This window comes from Hydra viridissima, unplaced genomic scaffold (genome assembly GCF_058129835.1).
Source record: "Hydra viridissima isolate aposymbiotic clone 2 unplaced genomic scaffold, HvirCarnegie_v1 scaffold_5, whole genome shotgun sequence".
NCBI lineage: Eukaryota > Metazoa > Cnidaria > Hydrozoa > Anthoathecata > Hydridae > Hydra > Hydra viridissima.
The window spans coordinates 9,751,285-9,763,740 of record NW_028324304.1 but is presented as its reverse complement, the minus strand read 5'-3'; the positions used below and the strand labels follow the sequence as shown (position 1 = coordinate 9,763,740).

At 29.2% G+C, this 12,456-nt stretch overlaps 2 protein-coding genes across 7 annotated transcripts in view; both read left to right on the top strand.

Moving 5' to 3' along the window:
- LOC149888523 (uncharacterized) overlaps positions 1–12,456 on the top strand; it is a 212,626-nt gene that overhangs the window by 13,663 nt on the left and 186,507 nt on the right. The gene's annotated exons all lie outside the window — the stretch shown is intronic.
- Positions 565–6,622, top strand: LOC145188724 (double-stranded RNA-binding protein Staufen homolog). Of its 6 annotated transcripts, none has more exons than XM_090087554.1 (7): positions 565–684; positions 1,920–2,663; positions 4,016–4,111; positions 5,519–5,688; positions 5,775–5,924; positions 6,091–6,291; positions 6,379–6,622. In XM_090087554.1, exons 1-7 carry the CDS (start codon positions 642–644, stop codon positions 6,550–6,552), a joined length of 1,578 nt encoding a protein of 525 aa, XP_089943680.1. In that variant the 5' UTR covers positions 565–641; the 3' UTR covers positions 6,553–6,622. The 6 variants fall into 6 exon arrangements, with proteins under 6 accessions (XP_089943680.1, XP_089943681.1, XP_089943685.1 ...); XM_090087555.1 differs by having other exon boundaries at positions 567–684; positions 5,775–5,915; XM_090087559.1 differs by having other exon boundaries at positions 607–684; positions 1,920–2,659; positions 5,775–5,915.

Below are 12,456 nucleotides of genomic sequence, written 5' to 3'. Positions count from 1 at the left end.
TGAAACGAATTTCAAGCGTTTCATATTGTTTGCATTTATTTTTAACGGCTCCTACTGTTGTAAATGGAATATTTGTAAGTTCTTCAACTTTTCTATAAGTATTTCATTGTTTAACCAAGTCTATAACCAGTTTTCGTTGAGTAGTATTTAAATATTTACTTTTGGGTGCCATAATGTGCAATGAGTTTTTAATGAGTTTTTTTTTTATCAAAAATGTTATTAATTGCTGAAAATAATATTCTAGAAATATAAATTCAATAATAAAATTGATGTTTTATAAATTAAAAAAAAACATAAATATCCATTAGAAATAATAAAGCTGTTAAGTACAATTAATTTTGTGCATGCTTATTATTACCTGTCTAAGTAAAAAATCAAAAATTGAATAACAAACACATTTTCTTATATTTTACTGACTAATTATAAATAAGATATAGCTATAATAAATTTTAAAAAAATTGGTTCAGTTAATAAAAGCAAGTTTTAGCAAAATAAGATGCAAAAATTACTTTGATTAAATTCTGTTCACTGTGTGTGTGTGTGTTTCTGTTACCATAGTAGTTTTAAACTAAGTAAGTTGATGAAAGTAATCTGTGAAAGAGTTTTTGTGTTTTCAGAGTCTTATTATATGGCAGTGTGGCATGAGCGATGAAAGTAGTAAATTTGCTGAGATTGAAAAGAGCAGTAAGTCTTTTACTGATTTCTTTGGTATTAATAAAAAATTATCACAAGAACTCTTTATTCATTTAGTGTGAATTGAGTTTCAAAATTACAAGAATATAATAGTCCATAATAAATAAACTAAGCATTTTTTGTGTCATGCAACAACACAAAAAGTTTTGCTTTTTTTTCTGGTTACTTAACTTTATTTCTAAAACCTTTTTGTTTTCATAAAATGAATCTTATTTAGTTAGTACTTCATGTCATTCTATACACAATTTTATAATAGCCGTCTGCTTTCATTACCATCTCATATAGTTCATATACACACATGATGTTCATATGTTCATCATTATTTGCTCAATTTTTATATGTAATTTTAATCTACATGTACACAATATATATACTTAATCACCAGAAAAATTTTAAGTCTTTTTTTTTTTTGGTCCTAGCATTCTGCACTAATAAAAAGGTTTGAAATGATAAATATCAGTAAATGTCTTCTAAATTATGTAGAAGACATTAATTGATATTTATCATTTCAAACCTTTTTTTTTTAGATGCTAACAAGCAATTGTTAATTATGTCAATGTCTATAACAAATTTGTATTTATTTAAGAAAGGAAATTTACTTCTGTAAATGAAAACAAGTTAGTAAAAGTAATGATTATTTTGTTTTAATTTACTGATATGTACTTACTAATGCTAAAAAAACACTTAAGAAGTGTTTTTTGCTAATTTCTCTTTAAAAAATGATGATGATGATGATGATGATGATGATGATGATGATGATGATGATGATGATGATGATGATGATGATGATGATGATGATGATGATGATGATGATGATGATGATGATGATGATGATGATGATGATGATGATGATGATGATGATGATGATGATGATGATGATGATGATGATGATGATGATGATGATGATGATGATGATGATGATGATGATGATGATGATGATGATGATGATGATGATGATGATGATGATGATGATGATGATGATGATGATGATGATGATGATGATGATGATGATGATGATGATGATGATGATGATGATGATGATGATGATGATGATGATGATGATGATGATGATGATGATGATGATGATGATGATGATGATGATGATGATGATGATGATGATGATGATGATGATGATGATGATGATGATGATGATGATGATGATGATGATGATGATGATGATGATGATGATGACAATGACGATGATGATGAAAGGTTCTTTATTTTAGAAATGGCAAACAGTACGCCAAGCAGTGTCTTGAATGAGCTTGCAAAAAGCAATAAAGTGGTTGCCCTTTACCAAGTTGTTGCAGAATCTGGACCTTCTCATCAAAAAACATATCAAGTCCACTTACACATTGGTGTACATGGTCCATATGAAGGTATTGGGAGTAATTTGAAAAGTGCTAGAAATGCTGCTGCTTCTAAAGCACTTGCAGATGGACTACAGAGTCTTTACTTAAATCCTACAGTAGAATTAAATATTCTTTCCATGAAAAGTGGGGAGCAAGTAGTTTATAAAGAGCTTGCAAATTCACTTCCACAGCAAAAGGTAGAAAATTTTTTTGTTCCTCATCAGTTTATCCAGAGAGATCAGCGTGCACGAGTAAAATGTGTTAATAAATTGTGGAAGATGTCTGTAACACTTTGTGGAAGGACATACATTGGGGAAGGTCAAACAAAATCAGAAGCTCGTGGAAACACTGCATCACGTGCCCTTTCAGAATTAAAGCCTCTTTTACTAGAGAAAGCCAAGCGTGCAGAACTAGAAAGACTCCAACAGAAGATAACTGTTAATCATGAAATAGACAGTTCAAATGTTACTTATAAGTCCAATTCTTTTGTTTCAGATCTGTATGAAAAAGCTGTACAGCATAATTTTGTTATACATTTTACCACTATTCATGAATCAGGTCCTCCTCATGTGAGATTTTTTCATATCAAGTGCATAGTTGGAGAAAAAGAGACAGTAGGTAATTTTTTTCTTTTCCATTTTTTGAATTGTATTCATAAAATGTTTATGTATTTATATCATGTCTCATAGTATTTTAAGGAAATAAATTTTCAAATTTTGTTTCAGTTGTATGCCCCTTTTTATAAAAATTGTATTTTTTACACCAAAATTTGTGTTCAATATTTTGGAGTCACTCAAAAGGTATTGTATTTGTAAAATTAAATTATTTTTATGGGCTTAAAAAAGGAACAATTTGAGTAACCTTAAAATCTATTGAAATTTATCCAAAATTTTGCATAAACTTATCTTGTATGTTTTAGAAACAGGGCAACATGGAGCTAAATGTATACTTTCACTTTTAAAATTTACACTCTGGTTTTGAAACACTCTAATATGCATGCATACATAAAATAGATAATTAGATTAATTACACAAACACACACAGACACGCAGACACACACACACAACAATTACCTGTATGCTCAAGGTATTCTAACATGTTTTTAACTTGTTAATTATATTGATCTCACCCATCCAATCAAAATGATGTCAGATAGAATAGCATTTTATTATAGTATTAGGCGATGTTTTTCCTTGATTATTCCAATAAATCTAGGCATTAATTTAAATATATCCAAAAATATCACTGAACCACTGCCAAGTGACTTTTTGGATTATCTTAAGATATTTACAAATAAGTTTAAACCAATATCTATTCTGAAAAAACTTATATTAGATATAAAAAGAAAAAGAAAAAAGTTTTTATAATTTTTTAACTTAAGAAAATATTAATATAAGGATAATATTTAATTAGGATAAAATTTTAGTTTGTTCTTCCTTACCATTTGTTAATAGATATTAAAGATTCAAAGATTTCATGAGTAAATAAAGTTGCTTTTGTGTTTTTCTTAAGCTGTTTTTAAATTAAAAGTTATTTAGATGTTAAAACAACTTATGTTTCAAACATTTATTATGCTAAAGTTTAGTGATTTGGGATAATTAGAGTTGTCTCTAAAAATTCTTTGTGTTTTCAAATTAATAATAAAAAATTTTATTTGTAACATTTCATATGCCATTAAGTTCATATCAGGGTCACAAAAGATGAATCTTAAAGTTATCTTTAACCAACATGTATGTAATTGAAATATTTTATACTAATTTGTGCAACATTAATTGTGTAATATTAATTGTGCAACATTAATTGTGCAACATTGTGTAAAAATTATGCAACATTATTTAATGTTGGTGCTGTCAGTATTTAAATTTCATTCTGTTTCAATTTTTGTCTGGATTATAATTGTTTAATGTAATTAAAAACATTTTTATTCAAATTGTAGTTCTTTTAAGGCTTAAATAAAATTGTTTTTAAAGGTGAAGGTGTGGGCAAAAAGAATGCAAAAAATAATGCTGCTGAAAAAATGCTAAAGGTTTTAGAGGATTCTGCTCTACTTAGTTCTAAAAATAAAGGTATGTTATTATTTATAGGAAAACTTACAAATGTTTCTCAAATATAGAAAACAAAATAAACCGTTTTACTATGAATCTCAATGATTAGCACATATTTCATTTTTAGGATACTAACTGAAAATAGTTATATTTTCTTCATTATATGGCAATTATTTTGCCAACAACTTAAACGATATTAATTTCTTACTTTCATGGCTGTAAATGTTTTAAATAAAATTGTAGTAACCAGCTTTTTCTAAGCTGCTAGTAATTCTATGATTCTAGTTTTGCACAGAAATCTATGTTTCTTAATGCCATGGCAGATTTTTTTTTGCTCACTATATTTATAGTATTTCAAAAATTATTCAGGCTTTCTAATTAATCTGTTCTAGCTCAGCTAAACTGAAAGATTTTCTTTTTTTTTTTTAACTTAATGCATGTAGATTATTTTGCATAGATGCAGATTTGTCTGTACAATGTATTCAACTCTTTATATTCTATTGTATTATGATGAAATGTAAAAATTATAAGAGCTTTCCTTATATTTCACTATCCAGTTTTAAAATTAAGCTGATAGTTTTACAAATATTGGGTTGACACAGGCTCATAAAAAAGACGTACTCACCAAGAAGTTCAGTGGAAAGTTCTTGTCAGCTCCCCATTGTGTCTGAGTTCACAAAAAGTAGTTTACTTTTTTCAATGTGAAATAAAAGTAAATAGTTTTATATAAAGAATAGTTTTATTACTCAAAAATCTTTGGAAACTTCAAAATAAATGATCTGAATTGATTTCCTCTAGGAAATAGCAAATTATTAAATAGCTTTTTTGACGTAATTTAATTTTTGCTGTGGTTCATATTTATCATGCTTGGACCATGGACACTTTTTGATTTATGTTATGGTAGACTCCTTTTTTGTCTCCAGTGGTGATCATTTTCAAAAAAGGGTTGATTTCACTGATTTTAAGGTCCAAATTGGAATTATTGAATCGTTGTTAGCTCATCTTAACTGATCTTGAATATGTGAAAATCTCCAACACCTCACACAGATGTATGATGATCCAATTTAATTATGGCTTTGATTTGATTATTGAGTGAATAAAATCAAGAATGAATTTTTAAACAATCTACACCATAAACTCTAATCATACACATATCTTTTTGAGCTTCAGAAGCTTTCTTCCTTTTACAGAAATAAAAAAGTAAAATGACAAAAATATATGTCTTTGCACTCCATAATAAAAAAAAGTGACATAGAAAAATCATAGCACTTAAGTGTTCAAAAAATCGCACCGACATTTATTTATGAAAAACGAAATGTATGCTGGAAAGTATTTTAAGTAACCAAACTGATTATTGAAGGTTATAGCGGATGATTGAGTTTTGAAATGGTCGCATTGAAATCTGCTAAAATGATTATTTTATTTTAGAAAAAAAACAATTTAAAAAAAAGGTAGAGGAAAAGAAAGTAAATGTTGCTCTTAATCCTATTACTTATTTGACACAATTAATGCAGTTGCGTAAAGAACCTCCTGTAATATACGTGACGAAAGCTGATATGGGACCTCATCAACCCGGCGACATGCGTTTTCAAATAGAGGTATGATGGAAACTACTTTCTTAAACTTGTTACGCAAACGTTATTAGAAAAAATTCGTGCTATAACTATTCAAAAATTCACTGCAGGCTTCGATTGCAGATTTCAAGTCTATTGGCTATGGTTCAACCAAAAAAGTGGCAAAAGCAAATGCAGCTATGAATTTACTTAAAAATCTGGGAATCGATCTGGATGAAATGAAGGAATCGCAATTACAGAAAGCTAAGAATGTTAGTTTCGTAAGTTTGAATTTGATGTTTGATCTGCGTCTTGTTTCTTGCTTTTTTTTTTTTTTATTTCCCTTTTACATTTTTTCTTCCTTTTTTTTTTTTATGGTTTCAAAATCTAATTACTTTATCATTTCTTTAACTATTTTAATGTTCGTTATAAATATAATTTTTTTAGTTACCAGAAGTCTCTTTAGTAAAAGATATTAATGACAAGTTTTCGGCATCTATTAAACCTCATGGTAGTCCCGTTGTATTAGGTCGCTCTCTTAATCTTAATACACTTGCGCGATTAGAAAATTTTGATTCAGCAAAACAGAAATTAGAATATATTGCTCAGCTTGAAGGTTTCCAGTTGCTGTTTAATGATTTTGTTAAGGTGGTATTTTTTCTATTGCAAATAAACTATAAAAAGTTAATTAAATGTGAAAACATTTTTTAGTGTTATGTGTTGTTCGTATCTTAGAACAAGAAAGATAATCGTGGGGAGTTTTCTTCTCATCTCGCCATTTTTACGACGCCACCGGAGCTTTATCAAGGCTCTGGAGATTCAGTTGAATCCTCAAGAGAAAATGCTGCCAGCAAAGCTTTGAAAGCTATGTTTAAAAATGTGGAGAAAACAGAGGAAGCTGCTCCGTGATTGTTCTTTTTTTCTTGTTATTTATTGAATCTTTGTATTTATGATTTCAGAAAATGCAATCGAGAAATGTTATCATTTATTTTCCTTCGGAATATTGTTTTATGATAGGTAATACTTTACTATATGACCATTACTGTTATTTGTAACAGTAATAGTCATATAGTAAAGTATTTTTGAAGACTTAGAGTATTATGTAAGGACCGGACTTTGTCGAAAAAAATTCCGATTTGCGACTATTTTCGAGAAATTTTGAAATTTACATTCGAGAAGTTCTAAACGATAAAAAAAATTTTCTCGTTTTCAAAATTTACCGAAAAGTCGGAATTTAAAATTTTTTTTACGAAATTCATCAAATTAGACATTTTTTTGGGAAAAAATGTCTAATTTGATGAATTTCGAGAAATATTTTTTCACCTGAATCAAACTCAATTTTTTCGATAAAAAGCCATGTTTTCGAAAAAATTTAACTTTTTCCGAAAGAATACATAATTATACCATTAAAATCAATCAGCTACAAGTAAAGTTAGATGCAATCAGAAATCTACATTTAAATTAAACAGTGAATATTTAGCAAAAACTAACAGCAACATCGCTACTTTTCCTGTTGTTGTTGTTGCTGTTATTTCTGTTGTTGATGTTTTTGCTGTTGGCGCTGCTGTTATCGTTGCTTCTTTTTCCTGTTCAACTCTGCCTCAACTTCCAACCAAAGCTTCTTGACAGGGTGAACCCATGATTCTTGCTTTGGCCTTGGCTACGGTGGATTGGCCTGCCTGCCCCATGCTTCGTTAAATTTCTTTATCTGATGCTCCAGGAAATCCTCCTCCCACATGATGATGATCTCCTCTGCATCTCGAATACTGAAGCTCAGGTAGGTTTAAGTTGCAGCTCTTTTGCTATTGAATTGTATTAGGACATTCCAAATCTTTGTGCATGATTTTTTTTCTTTGATCTTTCTTTCGTCATTTTTAAAACTCAGTTTAATTTAATGAGAAAACTAAACGATTTTTTGAAACCACAGCATGTTAAACTTATAATCAAAAAACAAAAATTTTGTTTAGAACACATTAAATATGTTGTAAAAAAAATTTTTAATTAAAATTTCATTAATATAACCACTGAAAAAAAAAAAAGACTTATTCTTTATTTCACATTTATTTCGTTTATTTTAATTGAAAAATTTGTGTTATTTTACTCATTCGTTTTATTAAGCAGAATCAAAAAACTTAATCAAACGTAAGTAAAATTTATTTTAAGAATCAAAAGAAGTAAAAGTTGTATTGTTCAATAAAATTTACTTTAGTTCATCTAAGTTTTGTCAGAGAGTTTTCCTGTTTCATAAATTTTACTTTATTTTTTGCGATTACATTTTGTGTCGTATCTTACGAAAATATTTTACTTTTTACGATAAATTAATGTCGTTTACGAAAAAAGTTCGTAAATTCAAAAATAAATTCTACAATCCAGAAATTGATAATTAATCATATCTTTCTTATTTAAAATTTTATAGTAAAAAGTCACTCAATTTTTAAATTCTCAATTTTTAAAATAAAATTTTTGTTAACAAAAATCAAGAAGCCAAAATCTAACAATTTTTAGAATTTTTTTAACAAAGAGGTTGTGCCTGAGTTTGACAATTTTTTGGCTTTGTGTAAAAAATGTGGTCAAAATATGAAAATGCAACACTCATCAATATCTAGTGCATGGTATCATCTCAAGATCAAACACCCTCTGGACTTTGTAAAACTTACTAAACTGACAGCTGAGCAAGAGGAAAAGAGGGCTCAAGTCCTGAAGGAATTCAAGAAGAAACAGTCCACTTAGATGAGACTCAAGACAAGGTGGCCTTCTACAAGGTGGCCTTCTACAAGGTGGCCTTTTGCTTGTTATGTTGAAATAGTTCAACATAACAAGCAAAGGGCCATGGGGATTTAAACAACACTTGCTGAATTTGACTTGGACAAATATATCACAACACAAGATGCAGAGGCTGACATTAAGTTTTTATTGCTAGAGCAGGTAATTTTAATTTTGATAATTTTGTTGAAAATAAAGTTGTCGTTTTGTTTAATTTTTAAACAATTTCTTAAACTTTTTTTCACGTTACATATTATTACATATATTAAGTTTAATAAAAAATTCTTGGTTTCGATAAAATGTGTTTGATTTCGGAGAATTTCGATAGAAATTGAAATTATATTTCTTTTTTTAATTCTAAGTTTAGTCTTTGAAACAGCCAATGACTCAGCCTTCAAGAGTTGTGAATTTCTTCAATCCAAGGATTTCCGTCTAAAATTCTACAACTTTTAAAAAGTACAAGTTGCTTTTGTTGTACAATGCTGTCCTGGGTGTGGTCAAGTCCAGACTGCAGAGGTGTTGCTCTGACAATTGATTGCTGGACATCTAAAATTAAGGATCCATTTATTTAACTCACTCTACACAAAATTAGCAAAGATTTTAAATTGAAAAAGTTCATCCTTAACTTTGAAAACTTTACTGGAAGGCACACCTCCTGCATGATAGCAAGGTACCTTTTTTATTTTTAAGAAAATTGTGTTAGGTTTTGATAAATTCACTAGCCGCGTAAAAATTACTTGAAATCAATTTCCCTGTAATTTCTCATAACAAAATACAGGGAAATATAAGGAAATTGGTTTCAAGTAATTTTTACGCGGTTTTCGTAAAAAAAGTAGTTTTTAACAATAAAAATTGTTTAAAAAAAAAGATGTGGAATTCAAAAGTATTTAAAATCTCTTTTAAGGGACTTAATGAAATAATTGCTGAATACCCTGGTTTAAAAGAAGTCAAGAGAAAAGTGAATGTTCAGGATGCTGCTGTACCCATGAAAGCTGCCATTCCATTGTTGACTTTTGGTGATTGTTCTTCCCTATTTTGCGGTGATCACTTGTTAAACACTGCCCTGAGTAAAGTCATTAACAAAATTGAATCACTCCAGGAGGTTATTGATATTACCAACAAACTCTACAACAAAGTTCACAAATCTTCCCTAGCATGCCAATTGATTGAGAATTTTGAGCAATTGAGTGCCATTTATATATTTCATACTCATCAGCATCTACAAACTTCGTAGCTATCTTGCATACTGGAAAGAACATGGCAAGGATCCATCAGCTGGAATTGTTAGGATGTTTTGCAAAGAGTTGTTAGAGTTTTTAAACGACCAGTCCAGATTCAATAACCACGGGATACAAACTCTGGCCTACTGCATGGTGAACCTCTTCCAATCACACTACAGAGGCCTTCTTCTCAAGGTGTACAAGATCTATGACCATATTGTCAACAAATTGGTAGATTAGCACCCTAAAACTAAGCTTTCTATCATGGCCTACTATATTCACGGCCGTATATCTTACATTTTTAAGGGGGAAATTAAGAGGCCGGTTTTAAATGTTTTTGACACAAAAAACTGCTCAAGTATTATTTTAAAATCTATTCTTCTTGAAGAATTTACTTGTTTAAAGAGATTATATTAAAAATGGTCAACAAATGCGCTGCACCAAAATGTTCTTCCAAATATTTAAGCAACAAACATAAGCAAATTGCATCATTTCATTTTTCCATCAGACCAAAACTTAAATCAATTTTGGATATGATTTGTTAATCGTTTAGATTGGGTTCCAACAAAGCATTCTGTTTTATGTGAACTTCATTTTGAAGATAAATATATAACTAGAGGTGATAAATGCACCCTGAATTGGCTAATGAAACCTGTTCCTTCCAAGTATTCATGTGAACTTTTGCAAAAAAAATCATCTTTACCAGTTTCAAAGACTTCTCAAAATCCTCCTAAAAAGAGAATATTCCAAGAAGATCAGTTAGATACATTTGAGAAAAATTATACACTTATATAAGTTTACATGATTTGAATGAAGCAGTAGCACCACCTGGGTTTCAATTTAAACGATTTGAAAAAGGTGTTGTATTTAATAATATAGCATTTAATGAACAGACATATTTTCCAACTATATTAGAATCAATAACAGTTGATGCAGACCTGAATGTGCATTTGCACTGCAAGGGGACACCACTTCCATTACCAAGTTGGTTTATAAAAGGACATAATTCAAAACTTGACAAAATTATTATGCTAGAAAATTTTCCTTCTTATATTAGAAACATAACATTAGAAAATTGGAACAATATTTTAGATGAGATTGAAAATTAGTTGGGATGATTTATGCAAAATTTACAATAACGATAATGGACTAAAAGGTAAACTTAGAAAAGCTCCTAAACTTACATTTGAAGTATTACATCCTGGAAATTATAAACAAAGTGTGCCACTTGCATTAGCACTTATAGATCAAACTACAAATGCGGCTTCAAAAAGCTATTATCCAAATCAAAAAGATGTTTCTAACTATTTAACTATTTTTAACACTTGGTGGACAATTGCTAATTCTAAACAAAGATTTTCACCTAATATTATTGGCAATGCTATTGTATCAGGAGACATGAAAATGACATTTTATCAAGCTCTGGCTGATTCGATCAGTGGTCTTTTTCACCTGCATTCACCCTCATAAATCAAACTGCATCAGCATTTTTAATCACTCTATGTGCTCAAGCAGTGCTTGTTGAGGAACTCTTGAGTGATGGATATGATTATGTGATGACAGCTCGTTTACAAAGTGACCCAATTGAGAGATGTTTCTCACAATACAGGCAAATGAGTGGGGACAGATTTCTTATAAGTTTAAGAGAAGTTTTTTTAAAATTCAGAAAGAATTTTTTCATGTCAATCCTTACTTAAAGAGCATATAAACTTTTGGGAAGAAAATCTACAACCAGGTGCTCATCCTTCATTAACTATACTTGATGAACTGTTTAATAATCAAAGCGAGGAAATTATGGAAAGTTCTCTTGATTGTAATAGTCAAGAAGTTGCAATAACTATAGCAGGCTATGTTGCAAAAAAATTATCAAAAAGGTCTAAATGTGAAAACTGCAAAGCATATTTGAAAGCTGGGGACTGCGATCTTGAAAATAACTATTATCTATCTCTGTTATCACGTGGTGGACTATTTGCTCCATCTAAACAGCTTGCAGAATTTGTTTGTAGTGTATTTGCCATTTTGGATTTAATTGAGAATGAAATTTCATCTTTATCAATTCCTGTCATTAAGTCATCAACATACATGGTACATAAATATGCACCAAAAAGCAAATTTGTTTGTGAGAATCATGAAAGTTGGGGAATTATGTTTTCAACAAAAATTCTTGTCAATGTTTTTTTTAACAACAAACATAAAATATCAAAGGATTTCCTTTCCAATGATAACTTTGTCTCTTTTTAAATGTTTTTAACATTTAAAAAGAGACAAAGAAAAAAATAAAGTTAAAATTGGAAATATAAGCTGTATGTTATGCAAGGTGTATAACATTTGTTTATATACTTTATTAAAATATACTTTCTATTTGAGTTCTTTGAATTGTTTCTTGAAATTTTTCTTATAGTTTAAGAATAAACATGAATATAGATATATATTATAGATAAATATAATATACATAGATATAAATGTACTTTGATTTGAACAATTTTTGTGACAATCAGTTAACTTAGGTATTTTAGCAATGACTACAAATCTCCAACAAATATTACACAAATGTCTTCAAATCTTTGATAACTAATATATCTTGAATAAATATATAATGATAAACAGCGATTGCCACTTTTATATTGGAGAAATATAAGTAAATAATTAAGGTTTGAACTGCTTTTTAAGAATAAGATATTTAGTGCAGCCATTTTTCGAACAGAAATCGGCCTCTTAATTTTCCCCTCAAAAACGTGAATATAGTAGGCCATGCTTCTATGAATATAGACAGGTCTCAGATAGTCTGAGTATCGAAGAGTTCTATATTGATGATAATGAGTTCTTGCAG

Coding starts and splice junctions, on each gene's coding strand:
- LOC145188724 (XM_090087554.1), top strand. CDS start 642: ATGAGCGATGAAAGTAGTAAATTTGCTGAGATTGAAAAGAGCA. Junction 2,664..4,015: donor TGGAGAAAAAGAGACAGTAG/GTAATTTTTTTC, acceptor TTGTTTTTAAAG/GTGAAGGTGTGGGCAAAAAG. Junction 6,292..6,378: donor TGTTTAATGATTTTGTTAAG/GTGGTATTTTTT, acceptor TTCGTATCTTAG/AACAAGAAAGATAATCGTGG.